This window comes from Acomys minous (assembly GCF_964271855.1).
Source record: "Acomys minous genome assembly, chromosome: 6".
NCBI classification, from domain to species: domain Eukaryota; kingdom Metazoa; phylum Chordata; class Mammalia; order Rodentia; family Muridae; genus Acomys; species Acomys minous.
The window spans coordinates 53,198,958-53,219,393 of NC_140487.1; the positions used below are offsets into that span (position 1 = coordinate 53,198,958).

The window sequence follows — 20,436 nt, forward strand, 5'->3', positions numbered from 1 at the left end:
CCACACCTAGCTTTTTTATGTGAGTGCTGGGGATCTGAACTCGGGTCCTCATACTTGAGCGGTAAGTACTTTGCCAACTGAGCCATCTCCCCAGGCCACGAAGGTAGAATCTTAACAGCTATGGTGTTTAGAGTTGAGGCCTTTAGGGTTAGACTAGGATAAAGTAAGTCACTATCATCCTAATCAGTGAAGAAACATCTGATCAGAAGAAACATCTAGGAGAGGGGAGAGAAGAGAAAAGAAAAGAGGAAAGAGAGGGAGCCAGTGGGGGCGGGAGATGGAAGAGGGGCGTATATGCACCCCCTTTGCTTTTGTGTGGTGCCTGTACCTCCTCAGGACTCTGTCAGAAAGAATATCATCATAAGATACAGACCCTTAACCTTGGAATCCCATAAGCCAGAATATATATTTCTCATTTAAAATTGACTTCTATGGTATGGGGTTCCTGGCAATAGATGTCACCCTACCATAAAACGCATCCTTGAGACCTTGACAACAGCCATGCCACCTGAGCACAACTTGTGCCTCCCAATATTCCCTGAAACCATGCAAAGAAACAGCAAAGAGTGCCTCGCCAAGGTACTCTGCTCATGGATAACGGGATGGTGGGAAACACTGGCAGCTAGTGTCCAAGGCCTTGGTACTCACTTCCTGTTGCCTATGTGGCTCCATCCTTGGGACAGAACCTCAGTCAGCACAGAAGGAAGACCCTCTTTGCAAAACCAAACAAAAAAATTACAAACTAGAAGAAATGGGCATACACAGTGAGTGGGGACAGAAAAGCTCAAGGTACCCATGTTGGCAGGGGTCCTCACCATGAGGGGTGAGAGTTGGCCATGAGGAAGCAAGAAGTCTCCGTGCACACTCTCAAAACCCTCCTTGCCAGTGCCACAATCCTACCATTAGGATTCTGGTCCTTCAGATATCCTAAAGTAAATCCCTCTGGAAGCATCAATATTATGCACCCTAGAACTGTTCAGCCAGCACATAGAAAAGCAGCTGTGGCCACTGACAACACACAGGAAGAGGCCCCCAGGAAAGAAGGACTTAATCTTATAGATGTGGAAAGAAAGTTCAAGGAGGCAGGGCACTGGGAGCAGGTGAGGTGAGAGCCTGGCTCCTAGGCCTCTCTGGCATCACACAGTCCTCAATACATAGTACCCACCTGGTACTATGCCAGGGCCTGGTCTGCTTCCTACATCCACACCCCAGGAGAAGCACTGAGCTGGGGCCAAGGATAGCAGGGGCTCAGTGACTGAACACTTGTTTTTTCCTTTTAGTAGAAGACAAGGAAAAACTGGTCTCAATCGATGCTCTAAGTCCAAGGTCCCCACACACTCACAAGCCTAAAACACACACTCCGGCCCTCTTCCCTTCCCAGATAACCTCAGAAACTCAAACTCCATCATCCTTGCCAGGAAATCGTGTGTGTGTGTGTGTGTGTGTGTGTGTGTGTGTGTGTGTGTGTGTGTGTGTGTGTGTGTGTTGGTGGGCGGGTGGGTAGGTGGATGGTGGTTTTTAATTGACGGTCAAATAGGGAAGTGGTGCTTGGAGAAATGAGCTTCAGGTAGCATCATAAAGGTCTGTAAAGAACCACAAAGGCCCAGGGTCCTCTGGGAAGGCCTGTAAGGGCTCGCCCACCAGAAGCAGACCAGCGTGCCTGGGAGAGAGCCAGCAAGGGGGTGACTCATGGCAAGCACAGTGCTGGGTTGGCACTAGCCAAGGCAGAAGAATTGATGGAAATATTCCCTGTGGCATATACAACGTCTTCTGATGAGAAGAAAATAACCTCAAAGCAGTCCTGGGGGCACTGATAAGCATCGCTGGCCACCAGCCACCTGTGGCTTTCAGAAGCAGTCCGATCTTCATAAGCTCTTGGCCACGTGTTCACCCAGCGGGCTCGAAAGCCTGCGTCAGCTGGGAGAAGAGGGACTAGCGGAACGGACAATGGGAGGAAATGGTAATTGCATCCTTAGGTGCAAACACGATGGGAAATTCAGGAGTTGCTTGGATCTTAAAAGGGAGGGACATGTGTATTTCACATTAGGGCACTCGGGAGACGCCAAGAAGCAGCTTATGGCTTAAAAGATTTACAACTTTGGCAAATGGCAACCGTCAGTCCTCCCCCTGGGGAGTTGTACGTGTGAGGAGTCCTGGGGCAGAGGCCGTCCTCCTCTGCTTTGGCTATACAAGAGACCAGTTTACATAGAAGCCTGACCTAGCCCTGAGTTCTAGCTCTGGCCTGTTGTGCAGTAATTGCAAACCCTTTCTTCCCTCGGTCCCAATCTCCACTCTGGAGCAAAATGGTCTTGGGCAGAATTGTCTCCCCAAATCCATATGTTGAACCCAGCCTGAAGAAACAAACCTGCTTATAAGTGCAGGTACTGGGGGGGGGGGCGCTGAGGCAGGAGGGGTGAAAGTCCTGTGGTGGCACACACCTTTAATCCTAGCACCCCTGCAGAGGCAGGCAGCTCTCTAAGTTGGAGGCCAGCCTGGTCTACAAAGAGAGTTCTAGGACTATAAAGAGAAATCCCATCTCAAAAAGCAAATAAGCCAATTTTTTTAAAAAGAGAGAAAAGAAAAACTATGTCCAAGGTCAGCCCGGCTAGAGCAAGACAGTTTCAAAATTAAAAATGGAAAAAGGATTGTTTAGCTCAGTGTTAGAGCATTTGCATTTGGCCAGCAAATGTGAGGCTCTTAGTACAATCCTCAGTAAGTAACACACACACACACACACACACACACACACACACACACACACACACTGAAGCCCCAACCAACCCTGAACATGTACTTAGGAAAAGTGAAGGTCTTTAATGGGTGCTCCTATTAAAATTCAGCCAGTAGGGTGGGTCCTGACTGCCCCACACCATCACGCAGGCTTATAAGAAGAGTAAGGCTCTATATCCAAGTTCCAGACCTTGTTAGCACCAGCCTAGGCTACTAGGACAGGCCCTCCAGTGTAGACTTAAAGATCTCTTTCAACAAAATCTGTGCAGAAGCCCACATTACAGAAGTTACATAGTTTCTACAGGACTCAGCACCAGAAGCCCTGCTCACAACCCCTCACCATCTCGGAGTAATGGGCCAGAACCAAGGGACCTGACCTGTGGGTACCTGGGCCACCTAGTGACAAGAGGCCCTTCTTGGGAGGCCAGCAAGGACCAAGCTCCGCAAATCGTCTCACCATGTGAAGGGCCCTGAACCACTGTGCAGTGCCAAGGAATAGAGAACTTGAGGGCTACAAGAGCCCCGGGACTCAGTATTTGGCAGACAGAAAATGCAGGCACTGGAGGAGGACTGGTCCAAGCTAGTGATGGGTATCACGCAGGATTCAGGGCCTGAAGCCATTTCCAGATCTCTGCCCTTTGTCACACATGTCATGACAGTTAATGCTTCCACCATGGAACAAGCTGACAAGACAGGAGCTTCACGTCCCAGCTGCAGATCCTTCCAAATGCATTCCCTCAAATGCTTTGGGAGGCAAGGCCAGGAGGGCAAGACCCTCGCCTCTCACTGATGGGGAAGCTGAAGTCCCCGGAAAAGACTGGATTTTGTTGTGTGGTCACACTGTGAGCAGGGCCAGTGTTCTCAATGTGGCCTGACATACAGCCAGGCATTAGCCTGGCCAGGCAGCTCTAGGCAGGCCACACCCCTGAAGCCCTCCCCAAATCCCACCAACCCTGGCTCCAGCCAGCTTGTCCCTTCACCCAAAGTCCCCCCATGTGACAGAAACTTCTACATAGAAGGGGAAATAAGAGGTTTGTGGAGCCTAGAGACATGGCCCCATTTTATAGTCACACCAGCTACCTAAACAAGGCAAGTTGGTGGCCAGCTCAGCCTCCCTCACAGCCTGAGTCCTCAGTGATGGAACAAGAGACCAGGGAAAAGCTCGTGGTCTCTGGGAACTTCTGGGATGGGAACAAGGGTGTCTGGTCCCTGACTCTGATCATTGAAAGCCTTGTATAAACAGAAAGCAGCCACCCCTTATGTTCCCCCTACCCACTGGTACTTGGGCTCTGTAGAACCAGGTCCCCTTGGTGAGCTCCTATGGCACCGTCCCATGGCTATACTCCTTCTGTACCTCCAATCTCCTTCGAGGAAGTGAGTTTCTGCAGTGGGAAGGGCAGCTGTCATACAACTGAGGGAATCTGGGCTCTGAGTCGGTGAGGCCTGGGTTCGAGGCCAAACACATCCATTTAAACTTTGTCCCTTTTGGGCAGTCTGTTTCCCTAAAGGCCGTATGAGTATGGTGATGCCTCCTATTGTGGGTTACTGTGAGAACAGAGTGAAATAAACTATATAAAGCCTCTGGCATGTGGTAAATGTCACTTCCTCTTTCCTACAATCACAATAATTAAAAACAGGAAAACAATGACGGAGAGGTCACGATTCCTGCAGCCTCCACCATGCGTGTCACAGGCAAGGGCCAATGGTAAGCCCAGGCCTCCAAAGGGCTGGGATATAGCTGAGGGCATCTACCAAGGATCTGGGGAAATGGTTTTTACAGGGAGGCCCAGAGGAGAGGGACAGTGGTCAGATACTTGGAGGTCAGGCCTCTTCTTCCACGTGTGTTGTGGTCCCCTGGGGGTAACAAGAGCTACCCTACAGTATTGTTAAGCCAGACCATAGATAGGCCTTGCATACTGTGAGAGCACCTTGGCAGGAGGGGCTAGGTCCTTCCCATCCCCAGGCACTGAGAAGAAGAGAATGCACGGAGTAAGGAATCTCTGTGGAGTGAAGAGGGGCCCGCCTGGAGGAAGAAAAAGAAAGCACAGGAGGAAACCATGCCTTTCACCGCAGCTCAGAATACCCCCTAAGGAATTCATGGCCTTCACTTGCTCACTCACTCACCGGAGTACCACCCAAGGAATCCATGGCCCTCGCTACTGCCCAGAGTACCCCTAAAACTGCCTGTACCTCATGACTCAATCTTTCCCTGGTTCTGGCGCCATTCCTCTCAGCCAGCCCCCTAGCCGCTGGTTTTCCTATCTGACAAGCCCTATTTGCTAATCCTGCTAAGTTTCCCCTCCTCCATAAAGAGAGCCAGCCCTTCTTTACCTCGAGGCCAGAAGTACTCCATCTGTCCTCTTCTCCTTTCCCAACTCCAAAGCTTGGCTGGTCTCAGACGACCGCTTTGCCCCTCTAAGCAACAAGGGATTTTAGGACCAGGCAATGCCCTGTTGGGTTCCTCACTGCTTAGAACTGGGCTCCAGCCCCTGCAGATGCGCAGCAAGTAACTGAGATGGGAGAAGCTGTGAGCACAGGAGGCCCGAAGGACAGCTTCCAATCACTAGCTCCCAGGTGGTGGGCCAAGGAGGGGATAACGAAGCAGCCTACCCTTGGTCAAGACTGCCCTTCTAGAAGGATGACTATGTCACTGGCCTCTCCTCCTACTGAGGCCTGGCCTCTTCATCTGGACACCTGAACCCTCAATGGGAGAAGTAGGGAGAACTAAAACATATACATGGGCCCGAGGGTCAGGAGGGCCTTCCACTCAGCTATCAACCACACAGTATCTTGGGCCATGAAGAGTAGGCCCCTCTCATGAACCCCCAGGCTCAGTGCCCACTGGCAAAGCTAGCCCACAGCTAGCCCCAGAGGGCACTCCCCAGCTAAATCTACCATCTCTGCAGCCTAGCATCTGAAGTTGGAAGTACAGAAAGCCGCCAAGCTCCTGGGCTGGTATGGGCCTAGCTGGAGCCTTGCTTTTCACCCCTTCTAAGTCATCAGGCACACCCGAGTAGCACTTGTCACCCGTCCCCCAGAAAAGAAAGACTATGTACAGCCTGTCAAGCTGGAAGCTGTGCGGCAAGTGACACTGTCAGCTGTGACACTACCTTAGCCTTCACTTCTCAAAGACCCCGGAGAAGTGGGCCTATGGTCTGTTCCTTAGGCTGCTCCAAGATCACAAAAGCCCAAAGCAGCAGCAAGGGCCCTCTCGATCTTTCCTCAACTTCTGGCTAAATTGCCTCCAGACCACACAGTCTGCTGGATAAATTTATGCCAACTTGACACAAACTATAGTCATCTGAGAGGAGGGAACCTCAATTGGGAAAACGCCTCTGTAAGATCAAGCAGTGGACCAGCCTGTAGAGCAATGGTTCTCAACCCTCCCTAAAGCTGCAACCCTTTAATACAGTTCCGAACGCTGTGGTGACCCCCAACCATAAACATATTGTCGTTGCTTCTTCATAACTGTACTTTTGCCACTGCTATGAAACATAATGTAAATATTTTTGGAACAGAGATTTGGCGAGAGTTGGGGCTCCTGGTCTGCGACTTCTCATTATCCAGAGCCGAGAAAGCTTAGGAAGTCGGAGGGTACTGCCCGCCAAGCATTGTGCTACTTCGTGATCAGAGCCACACATGTGTAGGGACAGCAGGTTCCCAACAAGAGCTTCGCAGCTCTTAGGCTCACTGCATGTATCTTTGGCCTCCCAGCTCCCGACTCTGGGAGTCTGCCACTGGGCTAGTTGTGTGCTTGCCATTAGCTGTTTCTAAGAGGAGCCTCTGGGGCCATCCCCAAACTGATGCTGGCTCTTGTCCTATTAGTCTATGGTCCCCGTGTCTCTACTCCCTGACTAGAGCCAAAGCATCTCACCCTTAGCCAATGAAGTGAACCTCTGGTTTATAACTGGCTTCCTGGGGGCACCCCAGGTTTCACACACTCTATGCCGGGAACACCCATGGCTGGACACAGTGATGTCAGACCTGGGAGTCTGGTTCTTCTTGACAACACAGCTGGGATATAAGTCAGGGGTGAGATGCAAAGGACAGACCCAAGGCCCAAAGTCAGCATTTACTCCCAGCTGTCTTTCTCCTCCAGCCAGGCTTTTACATGAACGAGTTAAGCTTTGGCTTCTGCTTCCTGTGGCTGGACTGACCTTCTGTCACTTTCTTCTAGCCAGCATTTGTAGCTGACTTTCATTTCAGGGTTATTTTCTCAAGGGAAGGGACTGTCCTGCTGCCACTGTTGTTTCTAATCTCAAGAGTTTTGAGGGCAAGAGTCACATGGTGGGATGCAGTGTGGCTGGGCCCTGACCCTCCATGCCTGGGCCAACATTGTGCTGCCCAACACTGTGTTTTTGGACTTTCATGGTTGCCTGTCAGCTGCCAAAGGCACTGCGGTTGTAAGTACTGATGGTCCGCTGTATTAAAAAAATAACTCTTTTTCGGCTGCTGGCATGACCTCTTGCCACTGAAAGGCACTGCCCCACTGTGAGCCAGGCTGTGCTTCCCACTGCACCCTTCTCTCCTCCCTACCTCCAGCCCTGGGTCACCTATGCCTGGTTTGGAGAGTGCCTGGCTGTAGCTCTCTGAGCAACCCTGGGGGGTTGGGGTTGCAAGAGTTCCCTGGGGGAAATCTCTAGCCACATGGCTCTGTGCATAGAAGCCAGGCAAGCGTGAAATGTAACATGGGTTTTACTGTAAGCAACATCTTAAGATGTGCAGCCTGTACCAGCCCCTCCCTCCTCACTGGGGGAAGCAAAGCTCAAAGGCCTGCTTCTGCCTGCTCATAGGAGCAGCTGGGTGGGTATGCTAGGTTTGCCCACAGCATCCACATTAGCTCTACTCTAGCTTAAAATGACTTCTGGGTGATACAAGGGCAGCCTCTGGGCTGGAGAGAACCCTGCCAGGAATGGGAGAGTGTGTGCCCCTTCTGTCACACATTCACATCACACATGTCGATATTATCCTATGCACAGTCTCAGAACAGCAACATCCACCTCAATACCCACACAACACACACACACACACACACACACACACACACACACACACACACATGCACACACACATACGCACATGCACACACACGGACACTCACACACATGTGCACACACATGCACATGGAATGAACTAGGGAGGCCTCCCAAGCCCAGCCCTCTCATGGCTATGCAGCATTTGATAATAGACACTCTAGGCTCCTGCGACCTGTTTCCAACTCCACCCCAAGCTGTAACAGACCAGAAAGAGCATCAAAGGATTCTCCAAAGCTGATGCAGAATCCAAAACAGGAAGGCCCTCGGCCATCATCTGCTGGTTACGTTTTTTTGTTTTTTGTTTTTGTTTTTTTTTAAGCAGAGCTGGGACCTCTCCAAGGAAGAGCCATGCCAGCCACTGAAGAAGGGTAGGCAGGGGACTTGCCTTCCCCGTCACCTCCACACTCACCAGTCACCTGATTGCTTCTGCTTTACACTGTGAGCTGTGAAATGGCTTTTTTCCTTCCTTTTTGTTTTCTTTTGTTGAAATAAGGTAGGTTTTTTTTTAAAGAATAAAATTAGATTTAGTTTCATTTCAATGAGAGTTTAAAAGACACTATCCTAGCCCCTGAAGACACTGGCCAGCCAGAGCTGTGGGCTGCGGAGAGGAGGTGGACACAAATGCCCCTGATCTACAGTGAAGCTGTCAAGGATTTGCACTGAGTGTTTCACCAACAGGCCAACAGGTGCCTGAGCGGGGTGACATCTGTACCTCTGTGTCCAGATGTCTATGAAGAAAGGCCTTTGAGGGTTGCCGACCCCAAGGTGGTAGAAGGCAAGTTGGTTTTCACAGTCCTACAGCCCAGCAGGAGCCAGCTGTCAGCAGAGCTGTCCCCCTAAAGCTTGGAGCTGGGGGCTCCTAAAGCTACAGTGACCACAGCGGACCCACCCAGCCTGGCGGGGTAGACATCTCCATGTGCTCCAGTATGGCTGTCGAGGCAAAGGGTTGGGCACACTCTAGCTGCATACGATGTTGGCCGTCACTGTTATCGCTGTACATGAGGCTGTTCTCTACTCTGTCCTCTACGGAAGGGTGAAGAGAGGCCACTGGCATAAGGCAAACCCAATCCACAGCAAGTCTCTGGTCAGCTCCTTGGGAAGAAAAAGGCCTGCCCTAGACTATCCTGCCTTAGGAACCTCAAGACACTTGCCTACAGGGCTCAAGAAAGCTACCCAAAGCCCCTGGAGTGAGGTGGACTGTACCTCTGTGTCCATGCTGCATACGTGCTTGATACCTATGTGTGCCTAAGTCCATGTCCATGTGTTTTTGTGTCCATCTGTGTGTGTGCACGTGTGTGTGTGTGTGCGTGTGTGTGTGTGTGTGTGTGTGTGTGTGTGTGTGTGTGTGTACACATGCATGTGCATATGCAGATGAACACACATGTGTTGCCAGGACTATAACTGCTATCCCCACCCTAATGAATGCTCACAAATGACCCAGGCAGGATGGGGACTGCCCCATCCACTCCAAGTCAGATGGGTCAATAAGAGGTGGCAATAACTCTCAAGCTATGTCCAATGAGAAGAACACTTAGACATGGTGCCCTGAGTCCCTTCTGGAAGGACAAGACTACATGCAGGAGCTTGGACGTGGCCAGGGTTGCCCACTCACTACAGGCTGCTCCAATGAGTGCAAAAGTCAGCACACCCTTAGGCAAGATAGCCTGGACCCTGGGCCAGAAGCTCTTGCACAGACGGGGAAGCTGAATTAGAACTACTTAGTCCTCAAGAGCACAGCTCCCCTCAGTGAGCCCCCCGCCATCCAGCCCTCCCACCGTCCAGGGATTAGCAAGGCCAGCCTGGGAGAAGTTAGAAAGGCTTATGGTCTCCGTGCACGTGAGCCCATACCAGGAATGAATCATATCATTATGGCAGGATTAGAAGTAAAACGCCATTAGAAAGTGCTGTGCACACCCTGGTTTAATAAGGTCGGCATCGGAAAGCAGCAGGAGGGCCAGTGCACGAGGCTGCAAAGCCCCATGCCTCCTCCTACCCACAGCAGAGCCAGGGAGACAGCACTAGGCCTCCAGCCCAGCTGACACCGACAGGGGAACAAATGCTCTTTCTGGCAGGGCAACCCAGGCTCAGGCCTTTCCCCAAACCTGCCAAGTGTGATTTCTCAAATCTCCCTCACCAGGCACCCCTAAGCAAACTCCCTCCCATGAGTTCCATACCCTAGACCCGCCTATGCTTGGAAGGAATGGAGAATCAATCGATTGTGCCTCACAGAAAATTCATGTGCTATTAATCTGCTGGGCTCCCCAATGGCCATGCCCAGGTCTCTGTCCCCATTATCCACACCCTGCACACATATCAGGAGGATCTCACTGAGTGCTCAAGGCTGCAAGTACTGCACCTTCATGCAAGTTCTTTGAGGGAGGGAGGGGGTCACCCCGGCACATAGGGGAAGGCCACAGAGAAGGCAACCCAGGAAGATGTGTGTATACACTGTGAGCACTCCTTTCCCTCCTTGCAGCTTCATCAAGTGCTATCCAGGGAACAAGACAGACAGCCCCTACCCTGGAATGAGAGCAGATACTCACAGCTCCGGGGACCTGGACAGGATGGCAGACAAGGTGAGCAGGATGCAACCATAGGGTCCAGCTTCGAACTGAGGGAGGAGGAAAGAGGACCTGTCAAACACGCATCTCCACCCTCAAGCCACCTGTGCAGCCATACCCAGAGCACCGCCTGCTAGGACCTGGCTTCATGGCTTCCAGCCCAGAGGCTGGTGGGTAACCACAGAGAGCACATGTCGTTCAGGTTTTCCTGGTCAGGCCTTCTAACAGACAGAGGAGCACAGAACTGAGCCATAAAACCTGGGTGACGCAAATGCCATCATGGAGCCCATGTATGACCCCAGGGGCAACAAAGCCCAGAAGCAAGCAGTCTGGTACCACATACCATCCTGAGACCACTGTCACCTCTGACTCTGACAGAAGAGAGCTGAGCTCTGCTGTTATTGCCCATGGTCAGAGAATGAGGCCGCCCAGTTCCTGAGTACATAGTGGGGGCCTAAGGGGCCTCTACCTGACACACCTCCTTATACAGAAGAACTGAACTGTGCAGTCAGCAAGTAGTCAGCAGATGGAGAACAGGGCTGGGATCCACTGGAGGCTGGGGGTTGCCCACCTTTGTTACAAATTGATTATTTTAAAGGGGTTTTAAAATATGCAACTTTGATTATCTGGTTATCTTGGGTTTGATTTGTCTGATGCTAAAATGTTGCTGATGTTGCATCTGGTCTATTTTGCATCTTCCCGCTGGCTGCCTGACTCTGCCGATCTGAGCAGCCATGCGACTACAGAGGTGTTTCTGAACTTCCTCGTCCCTTCCCACTTTTCTTCACTGCAAAATACAGGCAAAATAGGGGTCTCTGCTTACAGCAAGTTGTAAAGCACTTAGAGTAGGTCCGCTGGCACCCACAGCAGCGATGGCACACTATGGTTTAGATCAGGGCCTGCTGGCACCCACAACAGCTATGGCACACTACGGTTTAGAGCAAGCTCACTGGTACCCACAGCAGCAATGGCACACTATGGTTTAGAGCAGGGCCCGCTGGCACCCACAGCAGCGATGGCACACTATGGTTTAGAGCAGGACAGGCTGGCACCTACAGCACACTACGGTTTAGAGTGGGGCCTGCTGGCAACCCTGGTGGCTCTGGTACACTGTGGTATATTTCTAGCTCTTGCCCCATTATACCAGTTACCACAGTTGTGCTGGTTAATTTTGTTTGTTGCTTTTATTACTGTTTTTGTTTGATTTTTGGCAACCTGACACAAATTAGAGTCATCCAGTAAAAAAAAAAAAAAAAATGCCTCCACCAGACTGCCTGTAGGTAAATATACAGGGCATTTTCTTAACTGATGATTGTTAATATATTTTATTATTATCTCTTAGAAACCAGAAAATGAATGGATCCAGATGGGAGGCAAAGTGGGTAGGATCTGGGAGGATTAGAGGGAGGGAAAATTGTAATCAGGAAATGTTATGTGAGTGAAAAAAAAAACAAGAGAGGGAAAAAAGTAAAAACTCACAAATTTAAATAAAATAAAAGAAGATTAAAAGCAGGATGAGCAAGCCATGAGGAAGAAGCCAGTAAGCATCCTTCTTCTATGGTCTCTGCTGCAGTTCCTGCTCCAGCCTCCATCTTCAGTTCCTACCATGACTTCCCCAGTGGCAGACTACAGCCTGAGAGTTGTTATCTGGAATATACCCTTTCCTCCCCAAATTGTTGTCGGTCACAGTGGTTGTTGTTGTTGTTGTTGTTGTTTTTTCAAGACAGGATTTCTCTGTGTAGCCCTGGCTATCCTGGACTCGCTTTGTAGACCAGGCTGGCCTCGAACTCCCAGAGATCTGCCTGCCTTTGCCTCTCCCAAGTGCTGGGATTAAAGATGTGTGCCACCATGCCAGGCTGGTCATGGTATTTTTATCAAAGGAATAGAAACCTAAGACATTAGCCTACTGAAATGAAGAATCAACACCTCCCAGCTCCAAACCAGTATGAAGTTTTTGCTCGTCCCATTTTGAGAATGATGAATTGTGTTTGAAAGTGCAGTTATAACAGCAAGGGCTCCTTGTATGACAACAATAACTTTTGGACTTAAAGCTAAAAGGAGAAAGGGCTATTTCGACAAGAATGATGTAACTGAGTACATTTTTGTTTTTTCCTTGGCCACCAAGAAACTCAGAATCAAATATAGTATTCCTGTTCGGAAACTATTACAGCCCAAGGTCCTAATGAAATTATCTTTCCTTCAAAGTACAGTTTTTGTTTTCACCCTGTAATTCAAATAGTCAGCTAACTGATCATAAAAACATAATGAGTGGAGTCCCTGTACCAAGAGCTCGTCCCCTCTAGGCACAGTAGTGTACCTCTGTGACCTCAGCAGCCAGCTTGAGAGGACCACAGGCTCAGGCCCATCGTGCTGGCCTGGTTAGCTTGGATTAGGGCTATAAATGAGTGCGAGGCCAACCTGGGCTATATAGGGAGACCCTGTTTGAAAGAGAAACAATACAAGAGGCTTGTCTGAGAAGCAGAAGGGCATGTGTCTCCTGAATGGAGGTGACTTGGAAAGAAAAAAAAAACCTCAAAAAGTGTAGAGAACGGCTCAGCCAGAGCAGGGTGGCAGGCTCCTCTGAAAACACATGGGAAGGCCTCACACAAAGCTGAGTGTGGAGAAGGCGAGGCAGCAAGAAGAGACGTGACCACTGTTCTGGGTAAGGAAAGCGATTGCAAAGGCTCGCCCAGAGGCTGAGGGCCTGAGGGCTCTGAAAACGCCACTCATTTTATAAGCAGGCTCCACTCTTACTATGGCAACAAATCAAATGAACGAACAGCACTCAGCCTCATCTACATCTGTCACCTCAAACCAGACACTCGGTGCTGTGGCTTCCATGATGAGAAACACAGACAACTAAGGCCTTGCATATTTCTTGGGTTCTTTACGGTGCACGCTTTCAAAGACAATTCCTGTGGAAGTGGCCGCCGCAGAGTAACGCTGCCGTCCCCACTCGGCTTGTGAGGGCTTGGATGGGAGATTCTCTGTGTAGCTTTGATATAACCCTGTAGTTGCCTTAGGGAAGTCACCAAGCTCTACCTCAGTCTCCCCTTCTGCTCTGGCCTTACTCTTTGTCTAGGGGTAGCCTCGGCTTTAGGATCCATCTCCCAGGCCAAAGCCTGTGGAGCCTAGCACCCTGGAGGGCTGTGGTATAGCTGTGAACATGCAAGGCACTGCAGCTGAACTCACCATGCCCAGCGGGGAGCTGTTACAGCGCAGCGTGGCATGGTCCCAGTTCTTAGGGCACCTCAGAGAATGCTTCCTTTGGGCCCCCACGGAGTAGAAAACCCAACCCAAATTGGCCTTTTTTTTTTAACCCTCCTCAGAACACCACTGAATGGCATCAACATTCCTTCTTGTTTTTAAAAATATTTATCAAAATTATCTCATCAAATTCAAGCTGCCAAGACATGGGAGGCCTCGGGGCACCGTGAGGGTATGAAAGGCAACCTGGGCTGGAAACTATGGTGAGGGGTGGAGGTGGGAACAGTATCTGGTGCCGCTTGAGAAGAAGAACCGTTCTGCCAGCACAGCTCAGGCCCTGGAAAGACATGAACCCACCAAGGTATCCCAATGGGCGGCTGGACAGAAGCCTCCCACACTGGCTTGGGGCCACAGACACCTCTTGAGTGGCGAGCAGCAATGAAAACATGAAGGCTGTTTACTTTGGGCAGCGGTGGCGTACATTTGCAAGCCTGGCACAGGGAGCCTCTCTTAGGCACGGCCCATGAAAAATGGATTTGGTGTGCTCAGTGCTGAGACAGCTCAACTACTTCCAGCAAAAATATCAATTAAGCTGTAGGGGGAAAACGCTGCTTCCAGAGGGATGGGGGCCAGGTATTGACTGGACCTGAGGAACTGCAGCTAGCGAGGAGCTATGCCTAGAGCCTAAAGATGGAACTGACAGGGCTCTCACCTGACAGCAGGCCTCTCTCCCTGAACTCCTTCATGGTTTCTGTGGTGCACAGGCTTCATGGAAAGCCCAGGCCACAGTCTGAAGCATGAGACCTCACTTGCAGACAGAGACACGGAGGACCAAATATCAACGGCCACCATCACAGGTGCAGCGGCCTGGCCCCAGAGCCTTTCGCTGACTGCACACTGGGTACTCCTTGGTCCTCAACCACTTCCCTTCCATGGCTAGGACAGCTCCCTGCTCCATCTGCCTAAGGAGACAGCCTTCCATGGGCATCCCTCCTGCACAGTCTGTTCCTCGGACACCCCCATTCAACAGGCAGCCCTGGCGCTGCTCACTCAGAGCGCCTGCATTTGGTGTAGAAAGCATTCTCGTCTACCCATGGGTGCTCAAGAGTCTTCATTGCTCTAGAAGCTTCTCAGCTGTCCCAGCTTCCATCTCTGGAGGAGAAAACAGGGCTTTCCCAAGGCCAAGTTCTCATGCAACCAGCAGGTACCCAGGAGGTGCTTAGGCCCTTGTTTCAAGCCCTCTCATTTCTATCAGAAGAGTAGATAACTGTGGCAGAAAAATAAAAATCCAAAACAAAACAAAAAACAGAGAACCAGAGATGGGGAAAGTGACAAACAGCTATTGTAGGGCCCTCTCTACATGTCAATCCCTCCGCCTAGACCCAACAGCAGGAAGCTGCTCTAACCAATACCCCTGTGCAGGCCTCCACTCTCCTGAGCTGCCCCAGAAAGGGAGGTGGCAGTTCTAGGACTAAAGGGGTTCAGCGGGGCCAGTGCCCCATGACCACACCTGCCTTCACTTATTCTTGCTGTGCGGCTGTTTCATTCCCAGGGAACATCTGATGCTATCAGGGTCAGGATGCTTCTGGGGCAGTGCCGAGACCCTCAGGATCTTCTGGGCAAAGTGCTGAGAAAGGGCATCTGTGTGGGAACTTCCGGCTGGGTCCAGCCTCCAGGCAATCGTCCCTCCCTAGGCTCTCCACTCAAGCCCCCAGAATCCTTCCTGACCCTCATGGATCAGGGCCATTCCAGAAATGACTGCCTTCTTTACATTCCCATACCAGGCTCCTGCACAAATTGTGGGGGCAGGCTTGGCTGTTATCCAGGCATAACAGACGTGGTAACTGACATTCAGAGAGCTTCAGCATGGAGCCCAAGTCTCAGAGCCACTCAGATCCAAACTAAGATCCAAAGCCAGGCTGACTACCTCCGTTAGCCGAGTCCTCTGCCCCTGGAATGTAGGTCGTCTCCTCGACACCCCCTACACAGTAATTTATCCCACTGGGAATTATAAGACCCCTCCCTGTGTTCTCCCCATCCAACTGGCCCATAAGCTATGAGCCAATCTCAGAACCAGCAGCAAAGTGCAGCCCTCCTTGAGCAAACCAGGTGCTGTAGGGCCCTGCATGGTCCAGCCACCTCCCTGGGACACTGGTGAAGTCCTGGGCCAAGCAAAGTCTCTTCCAGCGGCACCGAGAAAACTGCTTTCTTATCTCCTCCCAGCTTGTCCTAGAACCTTCTCTGTGGATTCAGAGTCCAGCCGCCTCAGATCCAGAATGGCTGCTTGCTTCAGCAGTGGGAAGGCCCTAGAAAGCCAAGCTTTCCAGCTGCAGCAGGTTGCTACAGCTCCCGAGGCCTTGTGATCACTACCAGCCTGTGAGGATGTCATGGAAACTGTGTCTCCAACCCACACCCACAATCCTCCAGCCTACAGCAGCCCTCTCTGCCTGGTATCTTTGCCAACCCCAGGGTGCAGATGGCCAGAGCACTAATGCACCCACCACCCTCTGGCATAAAGAAACTAGGAAGCTTAGCAATGCTCACGCCTCCAAGGAAACAGCGGCTCATACCTGATGAATGCTCTGCTGGAGAAAAGTCACCAGGTCCTCAGAGCAGGTCAAGCTGTACAGTGTGAGCTGTGAAGAAACACACACAGGGTGAGTGAGCTACATGTCCTCAGGGGCTTTGTCTCATGCTGGGTCACGCCCTGGCTTTACTAAAAAAAAAAAAAAAAAAGTGCAAGGAATCTTGTGAGGGACCAGGCTGTCCCTAGGCTGTGACCACTGCTGAGTGAGCTCTGGGTTAGTCCTCCTGTAGTGTCCCCTTACTCTGCCCTGGTACACAGGGATCCAGCTCCCTGTCTATGGAGTGTGGGACAAGAGATAGAAGGGTCAGGGAAGAATCACTTCTCCATGTCACCGTGGCCAGGGCAGGTCAAAACCCAACAAGCTATTTATTCTCAAGCAGGTCAGGAAAAAAATTTTTCCAAAAACCATTCAATCAAGCAGGGACCTGAATGCAGGTGCAAGGGTCACATATGCACATAGCTAGATCATAGGAAACAAATTGGCTAAAATAAAAATAGTCAAGGAAGGTATACCAGGTTTTGAGTATCTTCACTGTGTCTGCGTTTTCTATAATTCAAGGTATCTATCCTACTTTTCCCTAACTTGCACTTAGGTTACAGCACTTAGGGTGGCTGCTCCATGTTATCAACGTCCTCTCTCCACTTTCTACTGCCTCTCCCCATCCATGAGAATGCTAGAAAAGATACATGGTGGCATGTGCCTTTAATCCCAGCACTCTGGGAGGCCAAGGCAGGTGGATCGATGTGAGTTTGAGGCCAGCCTGGTCTACAAAGTAAGTCCATGACAGCCAGGCTACACAGTGAAACCCTGTCTCGGAAAAAAAAAAAAAGATACTAAAGACACAGGAGGTACAGAAGGCCAGTGCATACAGGGTACTGAGGGCACGTCTATACCTGTGCCTATGGAGGTGATGTGGAGACACTGGCCTCTCAATAAGAGCCAGTTCCCAGAGCCACCCAGCTCTCCCCCAACCCCAATGGGCAGATTTCTAGGGGCCTGGGCTGTGGGGATGGCCAGCCAGCCCAAGCTGGGGGAGGATTTACTTATATGAAAGGAGATAGTCCCCAAACAAAGCCAAAGGTGGCACGATAGTTTTCCAGAAAGCCATACTGTTTCTAAGACTCCATCTGCTTTGTATTTCCCTGTTGGACTGAAGTGCGGTGCTCCCGAAGCCCTAAAAAGGAAAAGAAGGTGCATCAGTCCTCCACCAGATGAAAGGACACGCCCTCCAGCCAGCAAGACCACATGGGCCATGAAATAAATGAGGGCAGGAGTGACAGTTCCAGAGAGAACAGAGCCAAGGGCTTCTCGCTTTTCCTGCTATGAACTCACCCACGAGTCCGGGGCATGGAAAAAGAGAGTGGAGGGTGAGCTCGGAACAGCCACGCCTATGTCTGGCAGGAGGAGACCTGACTCCCCCTTACAGTTGGCAAATACATCTGCAGGGGAAGGACTGCTGGCTTGCCACTGTCTTCATCCAGGGCAAGGATTCCAGGCATCTTAGAAACCTCCCTACCCGCTGAGACTCTCCCAGCAACAAAGGGTGTGTAGCGGCAGGGCAGCCCTGACTGACAGTAGGATTTTGGTTTGGGGCCCACTTGCCACCAGCGTCTATGTGGCCTGGGACATATCATCTTCCTTCTCTGTGCTTCTGTTCCATAAGCTCTTGTCCCCTCTGGCTTTAGAGCTGCCAAATAGACAGGCGCCAAGGTTAATAAGTTGACTGGCATAGGGTACCAAAGGCAGGTAGCAGGAGCCAACAACCCAACCCAACTGATGTGATACCCAGATATTGCCCTAAGCACATCACATTTATTATCCACTATCTATTTACATTAATAAATGATTCATACCAATAACATTATTATATTTAATACACATAATTTATTTATACTTACTCATTTAGTTCTCATTTAGTATTCATTATTATCACCCCCATTTTCTAAACAAGTCCACAAATGAGGAATAAGGAGGTGAGGTGAGCTCCCAAAGTTCCATATCCAGCAAGCAATAGTTTTGAGAGTCTGCCTTAGAGAGACCCCTTCCTTAAGCACTATGCTAAATAACCAAAGGGATCCCCCAAGCCACCTCCTTTCCCAAAGATTAGCCACAGAGCTGGGGCAGAGTGACATTTCTACCCCGAGGCGTGGTGCTAAATATCCAGAAGACAGCTTGTAGGCTGTAGGGCAGGATGGAGGTGTCTGGGGAAAGCTGATGGTAGGCCACTGTAACAGAAGCCAGGGGCCGGGCTGCAGCCTCTGCCGCTCACCTCTCTATCTCATCCTCACCAGAATAAGGCTGCAGTGACATGGGCATAAGTATGCTTCTGGGGTCTTGGATAGAGGTACAGATTAGCAATGTCACAACTGAGTTGATCTGTGGCCTCAGGATCAGGGAACCACAGAGGGGAACTGAGTGCCTGGGTCACAGGCTTTCTCCTGCGCTTCCCAAGTTCTGGGTAGCAGACAGGCAAGAGCACATCCTCCTACATGAGCCCGGAGCTTGGATATCAGTAGAGCCCAGCTGCCTAGCATACAGATTCTCTGTCCAAGACCAGGCCAGTCTCATCCAGCAGCCAGGCCAGAACAAGCTGGGATTAAATGTGACATGGCCCCCAGAAGCACTTACAATGCAACCATGGCTTGCTCTCTGCCTCCAGCTCGCCACAGGATGTCTGCGATGGCCAGGGCAAGGCAGCGGGTCCTCTGGGCATCTGAGGGCTGCAGCCGGCTGCTAAGAAAGGAACATGTTTAGGCTCGTGAAGACACAGAGCAGAACAGGCATGCCTTATGTTTAGGTAGCCCTCTACATGGCTTCTCTTTCCTTGCAGGCTAGGGATTTGCGGGCTTAGCGTCAGGGTCTACAGCTGAGGATCATAGGAGGAGCCTCAAGGACAGGCTTTGAGCCTGGGGACAGGAATATTACCCACTGGAGCTTGGTAAGATTTTTCATTCTGACAGAGCCAAGAAGACGCTGGCCAGTCCCAACAATGGGAGGCCAGGACCCTGGGCTGGATGTAGGGGTGCTAGGGTACTGCCAACTGAAACACGTGTGTGCCTGACAGCAGTGGCTGCTCTTTGATGGGGTCCACCACTCCTCAGGCCTCTGAGCTCCAGGTGCAAGGGGACAAGCTGTGGGATTCCTGGAAAGCACAGGACAAAGTGGGGCTGGCACAGATTTCCTAGATGAGAAAGGCTGCTAGCGCGGTCCTCTGGGATGCGAGCAAGGCACAGGAGAGGAAGGTCAGAGACGGGAGCAGGGCATAGAGCAGCAACATGTAGGCGCAGGGTAGCTTTAGGAGGCTCAGCCAGGCACCACATCCAAAGCCGCTGAGCCAGCCTGCCATAAAAATGGTGACTAAGAAGTTCCTGGGGCACGGTGAGAGTAAGAGGGAGGAGGGCAGCAGCCAAATATAGCCATTTCTTTCCACTTGATGTTTCCAGGGCTCCTTCACGCTATGCTCCCCCCCCGCACCCCCCCTCCCCGCTTTCCTCTGTGCTCTGTGGAGCACCCATGCATTCCTGTAGAAGCTGGCTTGAATCTCTTCCTAACCACCACGATGAAGACCTGCTGGGGGCAGGGCAGAGGAATGCACACAGGAGAACTCCAGGTTTTCGCTCACCAAAAAGATGCTCGACCTCCACATTGAGAGGTGTGAGCGGGGAAGAGAAGCTGGAATCTACCCCTCCTGCCTGGGAGAGAGGAGAGAAGCAGCCAGGAGACCAATAAACAGCTACCATGGTGGGACTCAGAGCCACACATCCACAGCCAGGCTGTTATTTAAAGTTAAATTTTAATTACTTTATAATAAAAGGGAACAAGACACGGTGGTGCCTCAGTTTCCCCATTTAAGAACTGGTACTGAACTCCCCTCAGTGTTGGGAACCTTAAATAAGACACTGCACAGGAGCCTGGTCCCTGATGGATGAGGAGTTTTCAGTCACTGGACCCATCAGTACTGTCACCACACAGCCACAACCACAGACAGGAAGTTCACCTGACACCTGTCTGTGGTGACAGCTGTCACCTATTCACACACAGCTCCTGCCATTGGCAAGGCTGCAGAGGCAACAAGATGAGCAATGAGTCTCAGCATGGAAGAAAATAAGCCAGTGACCGCCCGATGCCTCCTCAGATGCAGGAAGCCTGCCGTATTCCTCACAGGAAATGGGGACCATATCATCGCCAAACCGGATGGCCTAAGCTGTTAGCAGCACCAACCCAGGTCAGTCAGCACTTGCTAGGAAAATAACATTGACAAAACAGTTTTTTGGGTTTCAGGCGAGGCCATGGCCAGGACAAAGAAGCCTGGAT

The 20,436-nt window shown here is 51.0% G+C and overlaps 1 protein-coding gene across 4 annotated transcripts in view; it reads right to left on the reverse strand.

Moving 5' to 3' along the window:
* Nucleotides 1–20,436, reverse strand: part of MINDY4 (MINDY lysine 48 deubiquitinase 4) — a gene marked incomplete at its 5' end in the record, with an annotated part of 134,332 nt that overhangs the window by 21,218 nt on the left and 92,678 nt on the right. For 2 of the 4 annotated variants that reach the window (XM_084785485.1, XM_084785487.1), the window contains 4 exons: nt 10,310–10,377; nt 16,105–16,170; nt 17,233–17,296; nt 18,751–18,852. In XM_084785485.1, the coding sequence (XP_084641611.1) occupies nt 10,310–10,377; nt 16,105–16,170; nt 17,233–17,296; nt 18,751–18,852 (300 nt within the window). Of the gene's footprint in view, nt 1–10,309; nt 10,378–16,104; nt 16,171–17,232; nt 17,297–18,750; nt 18,856–20,436 lie in introns of all 4 variants that reach the window. The other 2 variants (XM_084785484.1, XM_084785486.1) reach the window with 1 other exon arrangement.